The following is a 15,633-nucleotide window of genomic DNA, read 5'->3' as shown; positions in this document are numbered from 1 at the left end:
CTTTCCCTAGCTCAAAGGTACTGAGACAAATTGCAGCACCCCAGCTACGAGCAACTCATCAGTGGGAATTAAACCTGAACTTTCTGGTCTCTCTGTCCCAGTACTATACTGGGTCATGCTATAATCTACTACAACCTGTTACAACACTGTTCATTCTTTAATACTAAACCTTGCTGAAGGGACCTGGGTGATGAATGGTCACAACACTGCTACCATGTATTTTTCTATTCTTTCATAGGATGTGGGCATCACTGGCTAGGCCACCATTTATTGCCCCCTGAACTGAATGGCTTGCTAACAGTCAACCACATTGTTGTGGGTCTGGAGTCATATGTAGGCCAGACCAGGTGAGGACTGTAGATTTCCTTCCCTAAAGAACATTAGTGAACCAGATGGGTCTTTACAACAGTCAGTAATTTCATGGTCACCATTAGACTCGCTTTTAATTCCAGATTTTAGTAATTGAATTCAAATTTTGCCCTCTGCCATGGATTCGAACCCATGTCCCCATAGGCTCTGGATTACTAGTCCAGTGACATTACCACTATGCCACTGCCACCCCTGGATAAGAAGATACTGACAGGCTTATTAAAGTTACAATTTTATTATGTTTCTGTTCAAGTTCAATTCAATGCAAAACTGTGGAACATCCTCAGAAGACATAGCACCTTTCAAAACTCAAGCTGATAAATTGTGCAATACCTTATGCTTGTACATCGACATAATGTTGTATTTTGTTCAAACATGAATAAGGTTATAGCAAAACGTTTTTAAGTGCTGACTGAAAACAATCATTTAATGCATTTTAATAAACTTTTTTTAGATTTTCTATTTAGTCAAACTGTAATATTTACCAGCAGCTCAGCAAAGATCAACTTCATACCCAAACAACACAAGCAGAATTTTTTCTAAGTTATGTATTCTTTGATCCACTGGAGTGAACACTGAGCTATAGAGCCACAGCCATTTGAGAAAATTTGTGATTTGCGGCTATAAAAGCAAATCGTCACAGAAACTGCAGAATAGGTATTTGAAAATGAGCTTCATACTCACTATGCACAAGTTCATTCATTTACAAATAAACATTCGATTTAACTCTTGACTATTAGACACATAACAAAAGTGCATTCGTGAAATGAATTCAGGAAGTCTCAAAGCCTCTCCAGTGAGCTTCGGACCGAGTGGTAGAGTACTGCCACATACTTGTTATTAGTTGGCAACCACATTCAAGGAGGCCACATGGCTCTAGTGTAAAATGGAAAAATTTCACACACAGCATTAGGGGTCACTCTTGAGGTTGATGCTGTGCTCTGCATCTAACCATGCATATACCCCATCTGAGAGTCCAAAATTGGGAAGGTTCTAGCACTAATATTGTTAACTTTTGAGTTAAAGTTCTTTTCTTAAAAAATTGAAAGTTTTGTTTTAAAAAATCTTGATATTGAAAGAGGTGATTGTTTACCTCAGGCAATGAATACTTTAGGAGTGTGCAAAATGACTGGGTCTGGAAAGCATAACGACCTCTGGAAAGCAGAACAGTTCTCCATATATTTGATACATACAACATTCTCTAGAAAGCAGAGCAGTTCTCTATATATTTGATACATATACTGCTCTCTGGAAAGTGATTCAGTTCTCTATATACTTGATACATATAATGCTCCCTGGAAAGTGGAGCACTTCTCTATATCTGATACATATAACACACTCTGCAAAACAGAGCAGTTCCCTATGTACTTGATACATATAACAATCTCTGGAAAGTGGCACAATTCCCTATATATTTGATGCATATAACGCTATTTGATCCTTGGCATCAGGTGGCAGGACAGTATCTCCAACGCAGAAGTCCTCGAGGCAGCCAACATCCCCAGAATATACACCCTAATGAGCCAGTGGCGCTTGAGATGGTTTGGCCATGTGAGCCGCATGGAAGATGGCAGGATCCCCATGGACACATTGTACAGTGAGCTCGTCACTGGTATCAGACCCAACGGCCGTCCATGTTGCCGCTTTAAAGACGTCTGCAAAGGCAACACGCAGTCCTGTGACATTGACCACAAGTCGTGGGAGTCAGTTGCCAGTGATCGCCAGAGCTGGCGGACAGCCATAAAGGCGGGGCTAAAGAGTGGCGAGTCGAAGAGACTTAGCTGTTGGCAGGAAAAAAGACAGAAGCGCAAGGAGAGAGCCAACTGTGTAACAGGCCCGACAACCAGTTTTATCTGCAGTGCCTGTGGAAGAGTCTGTCACTCTAGAATTGGCCTTTGTAGCCACTCCAGGCGCTGCTTCACAAACCACTGACCACCTGTGGTTAGCACCGCAGCCTCACAGCTCCAGCGACCCGGGTTCAATTCTGGGTCCTGCCTGTGTGGAGTTTGCAAGTTCTCCCTGTGTCTGCGTGGGTTTCCTCCCACAGCCAAAAGACTTGCAGGTTGATAGGTGAATTGGCCATTATAAATTGTCACTAGTATAGGTAGGTGGTAGGGGAATATAGGGACAGGTGAGGATGTGGTAGAAATATGGGATTAGTGTAGGTTAGTATAAATGGGTGGTTAATGGTCAGCACAGACTCGGTGGGCTGAAGGGCCTGTTTCAGTGCTGTATCTCTAAATCTAAATCCTCCAGGCACTTGCCCATTGTCTCTTGAGACAAGGAGGCAAAAGAAGAATAATGCTCTTTGGAAAGCAGAGCAGTTCTCTATATATTTGATGCATATAATGCTCTCTGGAAAGCAGAGCAGTTCCCTATATATTTGATGCATATAATGCTCTCTGGAAAGCAGAGCAGTTCCCTATATATTTGATGCATATAATGCTCTCTGGAAAGCAGAGCAGTTCTCTGTATCTGATACATATAACGCTCTTTGGAAAGTGGTGTAGTTCTCTATAGATACATATACTGCTTTCTGGAAAGTGGCGCAGATCCCTATATCTGATACACATAACGTTCTCTGGAAAGTGGCACAGTTCCCTTCATCTGATACAGATAACGTTCTCTGGAAAGTGGCACAGTTCCCTTCATCTGATACAGATAACGCTATCTGGAAAGCAGAGCAGTTCTCTATACTCATCGTTATTCATCAAGCTACTGTCTATAGGACTGTCACTAGCCTCATCTCCTCTGGAGATCTGCTCTCGACAGCTTTCAACCTCATCGTCATGCAACCCCAGACAGCCCACTTCTACCTGCTTCCCAAAATCCACAAACAGGACTGTCCCGACAGATCAATGTGTCAGCCCGTTCCTGCCCCACTGAACTTACTTCTTCCTACCTTGACTATCTTTTCTCCCCTGGTCCAGTCTCTTCCCACCTACATCCGTGACTCTTCTGAACGCCCTACGCCATTCTGACAATTTCCAGTTTCCTGGCCTCAACTGCCTCCTCTTCACTATGGACGTGCAATCTCTCTACAGCTTCATCCCCCACCAGGACGGTTTGATGACTCTCCCCTTCTTCCTTGAACAGAGGCCCAACCAGTCCCCATCCACCACCCTCCTCCACCTGGCTGAACTTGTTCTCACATTGAACAACTCCTCCTTCAACTCCACTCACTTCCTTCAAGTAAAAGGTGTTGCTATGGGCACCCGCATGGGTCCTAGTTATGCCTGTCTTTTTGTGGGATATGTCAAACATTCCTTGTTCCGGTCCTACTCAGGCCCCCTCCCCCAACTCTTTTTCCGGTACATTGATGACTATCAGTGCCGTTTCTTGCTCCCGCCCGGAACAGGAAAACTTTATCAACTTTGCTTCTAATTTCCACCCTTCTCTCACTTTTACATGGTCCATCTCCGACACTTCCCTTCCCTTCCTCGACTTCTCTGTCTCCATCTCTGGGGATAGGCTGTCTACTAATATTCATTATAAGCCCACCGACTCCCACAGCTACCTCGACTATACTTCTTCACAACCTGCCTCCTGTAAGGACTCCATTCCATTGCCCCAGTTTCTCTGTCTCTGACGCATCTGCTCTGACGATGCAACCTTCCATGACAGCGCTTCTGATACGTTTTCCTTTTTCCTCAACCGATGATTTCCCCCCCACTGTGGTTGACAGGGCCTCAACAATGTCCAGCCTATTTCCCGCACCCCTTCCCCTCCCTTGTCCTCACGTTCCACCCCACCAGCCTCCATATCCAAAGGATCATCCTCCGCCATTTCCACTACGTCCAGCATGATGCCACTACCAAACACATCTTCCCTTCCCTGTCAGCATTCTGAAGAGATCGTTCCCTCAATGACACCCTGGTCCACTCCTCCATTACCCCCACCACCTCGTCCCCTTCCACAGCACCTTCCCCTGCAATCGCAGGAGGTGTAATACCTGCCCATTTACCTCCTCACTCCTCACTATCCAAGGCCCCCAGCACTCCTTTCAGGTGAAGCAGCGATTTGCTTGTACTTCTTTCAATCTAGCGTACCGTATTCGCTGCTCACAATGTGGTCTCCTCTACATTGGGGAGAGCAAACACAGATTGGGTGACCGCTTTGCAGAACACCTCCGCTCAGTCCGAAAGCATGACCCCGATCTTCCGGTTGCTTGCCATTTCAACAACCCCCCCCCCCTCCCCCACAGCTCTCATGCCCACATCTCTGTCCTGGGATTGCTGCAGTGTTCCAGTGAACATCAACGCAAGCTCGAGGAACAGCACCTCATTTACCGATTAGGCACGCTACAGCCTGCTGGACTGAACATTGAATTCAATAATTTCAGAGCATGACGGGCTCCCCGTTTTATTTTTAGTTATCTTTTATTTTTTATTTGTTTATTTTATTTTAGTTTATTTAGTTTGTTTTTACTGTGCCCACACACTTTTTTTTTCATGTTTGTGCTTGGGGCCAGGGCTGTTCATTCTTCTGTCCATTAACATACCCTTTGCCTTTGCTCCATGACCTTCTGGTCAGTTATTCTCTATGACCATGTCCTATCAACACCTTCTCTTTTGTTATCTCTTGCCCCACCCCAGCTTTACTTCCTTAAAACCTATTACATTTCTAATATTTGCCAGTTCTGATGAAGGGTCACTGACCTGAAACATTAACTCTGCTTCTCTCTCCACAGATACTGCCAGACCTGCTGAGTATTTCCAACATTTCTTGTTTTTATTGCAGTTCTCTATATATTTGATACATATAACACTCACTGCAAAGCAGAGCAGTTCCCTATATATTTGATACATATAACGCTCTCTGCAAAGTGGCACAGTTCCCTATATATTTCTTCCATATATCGCTCTGGAAAGCACAGCAGTTCCCTATTTATTTGATACATATAACGTTCTCTGGAAAGCAGAGGAGTTCTGTATATATTTGATACATATAACGCTCGCTGCAAAGCAGAGCAGTTCTCTATTTCTGATACGTATATCACTCTCTGTGAACCAAATAAAATGTCACCTTGGTAGCTTCCACCTTCCAAAGCATCGTAGTTGTTGGGAAGTGAATTATTAGTAGACGATGAGGAGGAAGAGGAAGTGTCAATACCTAGAAAAAAAAATAATCAAAGCATGTCACACATTCACAGAAAAAAGCCCCATGCAGGGTTGGAATTAAATGGATGTATTAAAAAATAAACTGAACTTAACCCAGCACCTTTGCTTTCACAAACTAACATCTCGTCACTTGTTCATCACAGCAAATATAATTTCATTTCCAGGTTGTAAACGGTGCGCAGCATTGAAAACAACCTTGCACCTCAGGTTATAGTTTAATTTCACATTCTCCATGTTATCTGGTCTTCACAACACTTTGTGCAGTAAGAAAGTGCAAGATAACTAAAGCAGTCTTGAGCATTTTACTTTTTTTATACCTACAGTATATAATTCATACTACTGTCTGAGAAAACAATTTTCCGTACACCACTGTAAACATTCATATCGACAGGAAACTGAAAATGTTACATGAAAACCTAACAGTCCATTCTGTTGTAATGAGTACTTGCCTCAGGAAACTTCCTTGAACAGCAATTCACAGAAATAAACATTAGTCTACTAGAAAAAGGCAAAATATGGAATTGATCCTTTTTAAAATGGCAAAAAATAGGAATTGTTATAATGTTTTAGATGGTTAGATTTTTAATAGCTAGAAGTCATTTTAGGTTAATTATAATATTCTGCATGTCCCAGCTGATAATCTAAATTGGAGGAAGTTATTTTAGACATCCAAGTACATCAACTTACATGAATTATTTTCATCAAGTTCCCCTTTTCCACCTCAGTCCAATGCTCTTCTTTCATCTTTACTCAGCTAAAGTTAAGAATCGACAATGCCATCTGATATTGTGGCATCAACAGCCCTCGCATACTCTTTGTCACTTGACACTCAACACGGACAGTGAGCTGAATTTAAAAGCCCGCCGCCGGAATCAGAAGCGGGCAAACCAAAGAGCCGCTGCAATTCTAAGTGCTGCGGTGGCTCGTTTAAATAGCTGGGGCGGGCCGCCCCACCCCGATCATGTGGAGGGAGCAGGCTGTCCGTCCCCAGCAATGGCGGCAACTGCCTGTGCACAGGCACTGACACTTTTAAAGAGCTGTTAGCCCTGCCGACATATTTAAATATTTAATTAAATTAAATACATCTCTTTTGGCCCTCTCCCACACCCCCAATAACAATTAAATTATTTGCCCTTCCCCCCCCCCCAAAAGACTTACCTTTACCATCTTTCTTCCTCCCAACTGCACAACTTTAAACTACAACCCTTCCTACCATACCCTACACCCATGAGGTTAATTTGACCGCACCCCCCCCCCCCCCCAACCGCACTGAGAAACTTACCTCTTCCCCCATCCCCACCAGTGTTGCATCTTGTTTCCCGGACGGGGATCCGAAGGCATGGGAGTGCTGGCTACCGGGCTGAAGATCATAGTGGCAAACAGGGAGGCGACATAAGTTTATTTAAATTAATTATTTCAACCGATTTAAATATTCAAATTATGGACCCATCGCCGAGCGGCGGGGTGGCCGCCATGAAGTCTCCCCGCCACCCGTAATATCGGGCCGGGCCCTGTCAGCATCAAGGTCTGTGGCGGGCCTCATCCGAGGCCCTCTTCAGCCCCGCCACCCACCCCCCCACATCCCAATGTTGAGGGCTTTTTAAAATCCAGCCCAGTGTGTCCGTCACGGGGTGTGACATAGCCGAACCTCCCATCTCAGGACAGAAGAGGTGACAAAACAGTAGATAATGGATCAGAAGATTTCCATTCAAAATGAATTGTAAAAATGGACACAACATTCTTTGGATTGTAACACCCCTACTCCCAGATTGGCTGTGATTGGCTAAAGTAGCTCAAGTTAGAGATCACATCCATGACCTTCCAGGTCTGTATGGTTCAGTACCACACCACATGGGAATGATTACCCATTGATCCAGCATTACTATTTTAAGCAAACTGAATTATTTCTATTGCATAAGGTGCATCACAGTCTTTGATAATTTGTACACAGATCTTAGGTCAACAATATCGCCAGGGTAGAAACTAAATTTAAGACACAGCTATTAGCAAAGCAATAGTAATGCAGGATCTTTCTTCAATAATATGTAATGGAAATCTGCATACATATTGGCCAGGATTTTACCAACAAAGGGTAAGTCCCAATGTCAGGACCAAATGCTGGTCCAGAGCCCACGTGGGTGGGCAGTGAGACTGCAGATGCAATTCCTGACTCGCCATCCAATTAAGGACAAGAGGCTGCTCTCTAACCTGCCAGACCAATCAGAGCGCCGGCAGCTCTGCAGCCTCAGCAATGCCACCAAGAGAGGTGGCCGCTGCTGAGGCTGCAAGGAGAATGAGGGCGCTCCTCCATTTTGAGGGGCCCCCGCAGGGGAGGAGGAGAAATTACTTTTCTGCGTGCCAGCCAGGCAGACCCTGGTGATCGAAGGAGTACCCTTGAGGTGGTGGGGTCGGGGCTGTGGGGGTGGCTATTGCTGCTGGGGGCCCCCTCCTTGGGCCACATAGCCTCCAAATAAGATGCCTCCCTCCCCCAGCTACCCCATGCTGAAGCCGCTGGGAGGCCGCGCCATGCGGCTGGCAAAATGCTGGCGGCCCAGGGAAAATGGAACTACCTCGTCTAACAGGATGCTTGCGTTCCTTCTCAAATGTCACCAGAAAAGATGAATATAATGAGGATTCTTCAGAGATGATGACCAAAAGATCAAAGATCAATTGGGCCTATAATTATTCAAACTGGCTGCCTGCCTTTGGTCGGTGGGCGGCCGAGCCACTTATGTTCATTTCGCTAGTAAAATGGTCCGACTGCAGGATTGCGTTGGGGAGCTCTCCTGACGCCGCTCCCCGGCATTTTACCTGCCCCCTCCCCCACCAACCTCCTAGCCTGCCACCCGGGAACCGGTAAAATCTCACCCATTATTTGTGATGGGTTAATTTCCAAACTACTGAGAGAGAGAAAAATGTATTTATTTATTTATTTAGAGATACAGCACTGAAACAGGCCCTTCGGCCCACCGAGTCTGTGCCGACCATCAACCACCCACAATCCTACACTAATTCCATATTCCTACCACATCCCCACCTGTCCCTATATTTCCCTACCACCTACCTATACTAGGGGCAATTTATAATGGCCAATTTACCTATCAACGTGCGTCTTTGGCATGTGGGAGGAAACCGGAGCACCCGGAGGAAACCCACGCAGACACAGGGAGAACTTGCAAACTCCACACAGGCAGTACCCAGAACTGAACCCGGGTTGCTGGAGCTGTGAGGCTGCGGTGCGAACCACTGCGCCATTTGTAGAATTCAGTCTTCAAAATTGCTTCGAAGATACTTCCACCTACATTATCACCCAGCAAAAGATTCCCTCCCAACCCTCCAATATTATGCTTCTGCATCAAAGCTCAATATCAATATCCAAAATTTATTCTTTAATCATTTAGACTCAGTTGGAATCAGTGACTTACACCATATGGTTAACTGGGTCAAGTAACTTACATCAGCATAAATTTTAATGCTCAGCACTATCTCCAATTTTCAAGATGCTCCTATTGTTAACATATACACAGCCAAATATAATGAACAAAATCTGAAGGTCCAGTAAACAGCTGGTACTATATATGGGCAAATTTAGCGAGGCTGTGCTCTGGGAGCAAGATCTCGAGAGTATGAGTCAAAGATAGACTGCAGCTCTATTTTCTGAACCACACTTCCATATAGCAAGACTGCTCCGAAAATGCAGCGGCAGTGAATTTGCCTATGATGTGACGCCTTTAAAACTACTGACCATCTTAAAACTAAGTAAATAACCTCCTGTTAACTTTCTATTCACTTCTAAAGCAGCTACAGAAGGAAAAGAAATAAGCCCATCTAACTTGGGATCCTTTCAATACAGACCAGGAAAAAACCAGGCTCAATCCCAGGTTGGTGGTGAGGTTCATCAATTGCAGCCAAGGTAGTGTTACGAGAACTGCAATTATTCTTAGTGTCCTAGAGCCAAGTAGGGGAAAAAAATCAGATGGGTTTCCTGTTTCAATCATTATGCAATGTCCTCTATTTAAAACTGTGCACACACAGACATCAAAGAGCCCCCTGAAATTCATTGTCTAGGGTCACACAAGAAGCACGACCTTTTGAGTGAAATACCATCAGGCTCCAGCATGTGTCTCTGCCTCCAGTATAGAATGGGAGACTATTGGGGAAGGGAAAAGAGGTGGGAAGAAGAATTTCATTTAAGAAAACACAAATTAGCATCAAACCTTGTTTGATCGCTTCAGACCACAGACCACTCGCACACTAGTCACAATATCAAACACAGCAAGCAGAAACCAGGATAATGAAAAAGATCAGTTTGAGTAATAAAACTGCTCTCCCACACCATCACACAGAGATCAGAACTATTTGAACAGACAACGATCAAATAGAACATTTATGCGGCATTTCATTTCATTGAGGTCTGCAGTTTCAAATTATAGCTAATGTTGATTTTTTTTTTACGATCAGGTGAGAAAGGTGTCTAGGGATCCCTCTCAGTCTTCACCCGAACAGGGTTTTATTTTTAAACACACTGTGTTTTTCGCTCCCCCTTGGTGAATCCTTGTTCACTGTTTTTCAATTATAAGGCAAAGAAACCAGCACAAACAGGCTTTCACAGGTTTAAAGAAGAAAAGCGGAAATTTATTAAACGTGAACTTAAACTCTAATTCTGTTGACGCCGACGGATACACGACGTGCCCACGCTAGCATGCATATGCGATACACACATGCAAATAGAGACAGAAAGAGAAGGAAAAAAATAAAGTGGAAAAGTTTGAGACAATATCTGAAGAGTTTTTGTTACAGTTCTGTGAGCTCACTGATTGTAGGTAGTTCTTGCTTTTCATTCTGGCCCAGTATTCTTTTTAAACCCTGTTCACTGTAGGAGACTTTTCTCTCTTGGGGTTCATGTGTCTTCAGTGGATTCAAAGGCTTGTGAGAAGGAGATGGGAGCAGACAGGAGAGCTCTTCTCAATTCAGGAGCAAACAGACTTTTTCAGTTCGAACTGTGTGCACAATTCAGAAAACCCCAGGTTGCCAAGCAGGTTGGTCATGTGACTAACTGGTCTGACCACGTCTGGATTGTATCACCTGAGCAGTCTCTGGAATGCTCCTCTTACATACAATACCTGGTGATCAAGGTCCATTGTGGGTTGAATGTGTCAGGGAATGGTCCTTTGTCCTTCCGAACAATGTCTGTTAATATGCAAATGTCTTTTCCAGCCACGGCTGATCTGTTTAACAAGTCCTTTCTTCACTCCAGTAACAGTTTAAAATCAATGTTCATGACAAAGTTAATGTGCCTCATTCTTGGCAGGTGGGGGCCTAGCATGACATTTTAAATAGTGATGTAATAGCCTCACAAATTGTAATTGGCCAGAAAAAAGTTCAAATGTGCCAATATCAACGTAGCTGTAGTCATTAATAATGTACAACAGCGCAAAGGTGCGGGAGTAGTGATAGTGTAAACTCCTTCTATATTCATCATTTAGTCAATATAATGACTGTAAAGTCTTTTTTCATTGCTGTACTTAGTAAAGTAATCCAACTTAAAAGTAAAAATAGTTCTCAAATTGTCGCCACTGGTGACAACACTACCGTAACATGTGAAATTTAGAATGCAAAATAAAATGTAAAGGGGTTTACTAGTATGGAACTGGAAACTCAATACTGACACTATAAATCATTTGCAGAAAACTTAAATTTGGAAAAACTGCAAGTTATGGCAATAATTGAGTATCAGTTTACAAAAGTGTAACACTGTGGATTTTGAATTTAGTTACTCTAGAGTGAATCGATACATGTGACAAGTACAGCGGATTAAGCATTAACCTCCAAAAGAAAATGTCAGTTTATAATTGCTCATCGACTCAGAATCAATGGTTTCGGACTTAATCTGGAGTACTTTCATTACTCTAGCTCAAGTCACTTAAGCAAACAGAGTCTGTCTTATGCCTCGTCAACCTCACTGCTCTCTATTTTTAATCTACCTATGTGGCAGCTTTTCCTGGTCTCCAATTCTCTGTCACTGCACTTTTTCCTAGCTAGTCTCTGCCTCCCACAGACTGTGCTCAAGCAGCTAATGTTAAGCACTGCGAAATGACATGACCCACAGCAGGTACCTGTTACTCCATACCATGTAGGTTCAGGAGCCACTTCAGTAGATGAACAAATGATAGAAACAAACACTGCTGGAAACACTCAGTAGGTTTGGCAGCATCTGTGGAGATAGAAACAGAGCTGACATTTCAGATCTGTGACCCTTCATTAGAACTGATGACCTGAAACATTAACTGTTTCTCTCTCTACAAATGCTGCCAGACCTGCCGAGTGCTTCCAGCATTTTCTGTTTTTTATTTCAGATTTCCAGTATCTGCAGCATTTTGTTTTTGTATTGGATGAACAAATAATCTGGCATGGCAGGTCAGTGCAGTACTGAAGGAGTGCCAGATTGTCAGAAATGCTGTCCTTTGGGTGAGGCATTAAACCAAGGTTCAACCTGTTTGTTCAGGTGAATATTAAAGATCACATCCGAAGTGGAGGACATTCTCCTGTTATCCAGGCTAATGTTCATCTTTCAGCTACCACCACCAAAAGCAGATCAGCTTCTCATTCAACTTACTGCTGTTTGTTGGACATTGTTACGCACAAAACTGACTGCCACATATTACCTACATGGCAAAAGTGATGGTTCTTTAAACTGATTAATTGAACATAAAGCATTTTGGGATGGCCCGAGAGATGCGGTGAAGTGCATTACAAATGCAGTTTCTCTCTTGGAAAAATTGCTATTACACAAATTACTTTTCATTCCATAAAACTGCAATCTACAGAATGTTGAGCTTACAAATACAATCACTAGTTTACAGAGAAGTAAATCACTTCATACTACACAAACTACTCACAGATTATAGGATCTTGACTTACTGCCTGATAAACCACCTTTACTCCAGAGCTACAAACTATTTGATACTCATGTATTATGCACCTTAATAAATTGTACTAGATCACTGTTACTTATTCAATGTAGAGGATTTTGTTCCCTCAAGTCGTAAGGTATGTGGGCTTTTGAAGTCATTAAAATTCTGTAAATATTAGTCAATAATTTACAGCAAATGAATTTAGCACATGCAACATTTAGGACATCTGTTAAAACATAAAGCACACCTGCTTCATCATCATCATCCTCATCGTCTGAAGTTGATGACAAGGGACTCGGTGCTGAATTAACTTGATTATTAGCAACATATCCATAGTGCATGCCTGTAAAGTGGAAAGCACAAAACAAGAAAAAAAATTAAGCAGAGCAAAGAATAAGAATCACTCAGTGCAAATCATTCAATGAAAGTGCAAGACAGATGAGCAAGTCAATAGGATACACACTAAGTCGTTAATAAATGGATGTTCACACAATTCAACAAAAAAGTGCATTCAAAACAACAAAAGCCATCCACCAAATGCATTTGCATGGGTTAGGGAGAGCATTGAAAAATATCAATTTGGGTTCATAATTACTTTCCAATCAACTGTACCAAAGAAAATATGCTTGTGGAAGGAAAGTACGGGTACCTATTTTACAGGATCATCTTCATTGAATATTGGTATCCATGTATTGCAAAGCTAGTCTTAGTTTTCGACAGGCAGATTCATAAGGACACAGCACATTTATGGCATTTTTAGCAAATTACCATCTTACAAGGTCAGCTTATTTTGGTGGTGATGAAGCACTAAACAACAGGGTGAAAAAGCAATCTCTGACACTAGAGTGAAAGGTGGTAGTTCCTCTTGAGTGCCAAATTCTCCAAATCCAGGGATTCATCATCTGACCTAAATGAGCAATTCTTATCTTTGAATGTGATGGTTAACTCCCTTATGTAGTCTCAGTCACCCAAACATTTGCAATGATGTACTTCTGTCAGGCCATAAACTGTAAAATGCATCTCCCTTTGCATGCTGGCACCCTTATGGGTGTGGAGGTGTGGAAGAAATCCTGGCCGGTTGTTACAGGGCTGCTGAAAGGTGGGGTACTTTTGGTGCACCCTGTGAATGGAGCCTAGATATATATCTGGGTCCCCAGCATGCCTCTTTATGTTCCAAGAAGCCCTGTTAGTGTTAACCTACTCTGTAGACAAATAAGTTTGCTTCTTGGAATTATACTAGGGATAGTCTTCAAGTTCTGCCAGTCTTTTGCAAATCCTCGACCTGTTTATCCAGAAGACATTTGATAAGGTGCCACATCAAAGGTTATTGCAGAAAATAAAAACTCATGGTGTAGGGGATAACATAACGGCATGGATAGAAGATTGGTTAGCTAACAGGAAACAGACAGTAGGCTTAAATGAGTCATTTTCTGGTTGGCAAGATGCAATGAGTGGTGTGCCACAGGGATTTGTGCTGGGGCTTCAACTTTTTACAATTTATATAAATGACTTGGATGAAGGGATCGAAGGTATGGTTGCTAAATTTGCTGATGACACAAAGATAAGTAGGAAAGTAACTTGTGAAGAGGACATAAGGAGGCTACAAAGGGATATAGATAGGTTAAGTGAGTGGGCAAAGACCTGGCTAATGGAGCATAATGTGGGAAGGTGTGGAATTGTCCACTTTGGCAGGAAGAATAAAAAAGCATATTATCTAAATGGTGAGAGATTGTGGAATTCTGAGATGCAGAGAGATCGGGAGGGGAGGGGGGGGGTGGTGGGGAGAGTTGTCCTAGTGCATGAATCACAAAAGGCTAGTATGCAGGTAAAGCACGTAATTAGGAAAGCTAATAGAATGTTATCATTTATCGCGAGGGGAACTGAATACAAAAGTAGGGAGGTTATGCTTCAGCTGTATAGGGCATTGGTGAGACCACATCTGGAGTACTGTGTACAGTATTAGTCTCCTTATTTAAGGAAGGATGTAAATGCATTGGAGACAGTACAGAGAAGGTTTACTAGACTAATACCTGGAATGGGAGAGCTGTCTTATGAGGAAAGAGTGGACAGGCTTGGCTTGGATCCGCTGGAATTTAGAAGAGTAAGAGGTGACTTGATTGAAACATATAAGATCCCGAAGGGGCTTGACAGGATGGATATGGAAAGGATGTTTCCCCTTGTGGGAGAATCTAAAACTAGGGGTCACTGTTTAAAAATAAGGGGTCGCCCATTTAAGACAGAGATGAGAAGAAATTTTTTCTCTCAGAGGATCGTGAGTCTTTGGAATTCTCTTCCACAAAAGGCTGTAGAAGCAGAGTCTTTGAATATTTTTAAGGTAGAGGTAGATAGATTCTTGATAAGGGGGTGGAAGGGTATGGGAGGCAGGTGAAAATGTGAGATAATCAGTTCAGCTATGAACTTACTGAATAGCGGAGCAGGCTTGAAGGGCCAAGTGACCTACTCCTGCTCCTAATTCGTATGTACGTATCTAATATCCATCTACCCTCAAGGGACATCTTAAGCAGCATAGAAGACCACAGAAAGGTCCTAAAATATGCAACCAAGCACAGGAGAAGATTAGGATACCAAGTTCCTACATCTGGGGCATGTATTATGATTAGATAAGCACATCCTATGCACTAAGTCTGCTCTTCCCTTGGTGATGTTTATTGCAGCCTGCCATTACATTACAGAAGTCAACTTGTTTCTCTCCAGGGATAGGGAAGTTTTCCATTTTAGGCAAAGTCTACAGCTTGCAGCACACTCGAGATATGGCATGCTTGCCAATTAGTGTGAAAGAAGGGCAGTATCTGAAGGGCTTACTGAACAATAGAATTTAGTACTTGACAGTTTATCTGGATGTGAAGTGTTTTTAACTTTGCATGTTTTTAATACACCTGGAAGACGATGCCTCAGTTTGCAACAGACAGCAAGGATGGAAGCTCCAAACTTGCTTTTATAAACAATAAAGTATATGCACTCTGGTTGTTCGTGGAGGTTGTTGGCCTAGCCTCTGCTAAATTCCCCTCATCTCAATCCACAAGGATAAAGTCAAGGACAATGCCACAAAAGTGAAGGGTTACTGCAGCTATGGCTCACAAATTTTCCAGTTCAGAATTGAGATCACTATGCTATTAAGCATACATACCATGTAACTAAAGCAGAGCACTCTTCTCACGACACCAAGCCCAAAAATCTTAGCAATGACTTCTCAACAAGATTGAGGAATA

The 15,633-nt window shown here is 42.9% G+C and overlaps 1 protein-coding gene across 5 annotated transcripts in view; it reads right to left on the bottom strand.

Moving 5' to 3' along the window:
* LOC137374384 (protein transport protein Sec24B-like) overlaps positions 1 to 15,633 on the bottom strand; it is a 139,146-nt gene that overhangs the window by 68,128 nt on the left and 55,385 nt on the right. For 3 of the 5 annotated variants that reach the window (XM_068040399.1, XM_068040409.1, XM_068040417.1), the window contains 2 exons: positions 12,651 to 12,746; positions 5,395 to 5,481 (listed from right to left, as the gene is read on the bottom strand). The exons of 1 other annotated variant lie outside the window; for it this stretch is intronic. In XM_068040399.1, the coding sequence (XP_067896500.1) occupies positions 5,395 to 5,481; positions 12,651 to 12,746 (183 nt within the window). The remainder of the gene's footprint in view (positions 1 to 5,394; positions 5,482 to 12,650; positions 12,747 to 15,633) is intronic. One more of the 5 variants, XM_068040426.1, reaches the window with a different exon arrangement.

The sequence above is a fragment of the Heterodontus francisci genome, chromosome 1 (assembly GCF_036365525.1).
Source record: "Heterodontus francisci isolate sHetFra1 chromosome 1, sHetFra1.hap1, whole genome shotgun sequence".
Classification (NCBI taxonomy): domain Eukaryota; kingdom Metazoa; phylum Chordata; class Chondrichthyes; order Heterodontiformes; family Heterodontidae; genus Heterodontus; species Heterodontus francisci.
Note: the sequence above shows the minus strand (reverse complement) of the source record. Positions and strands in the feature narration are given on the sequence as shown.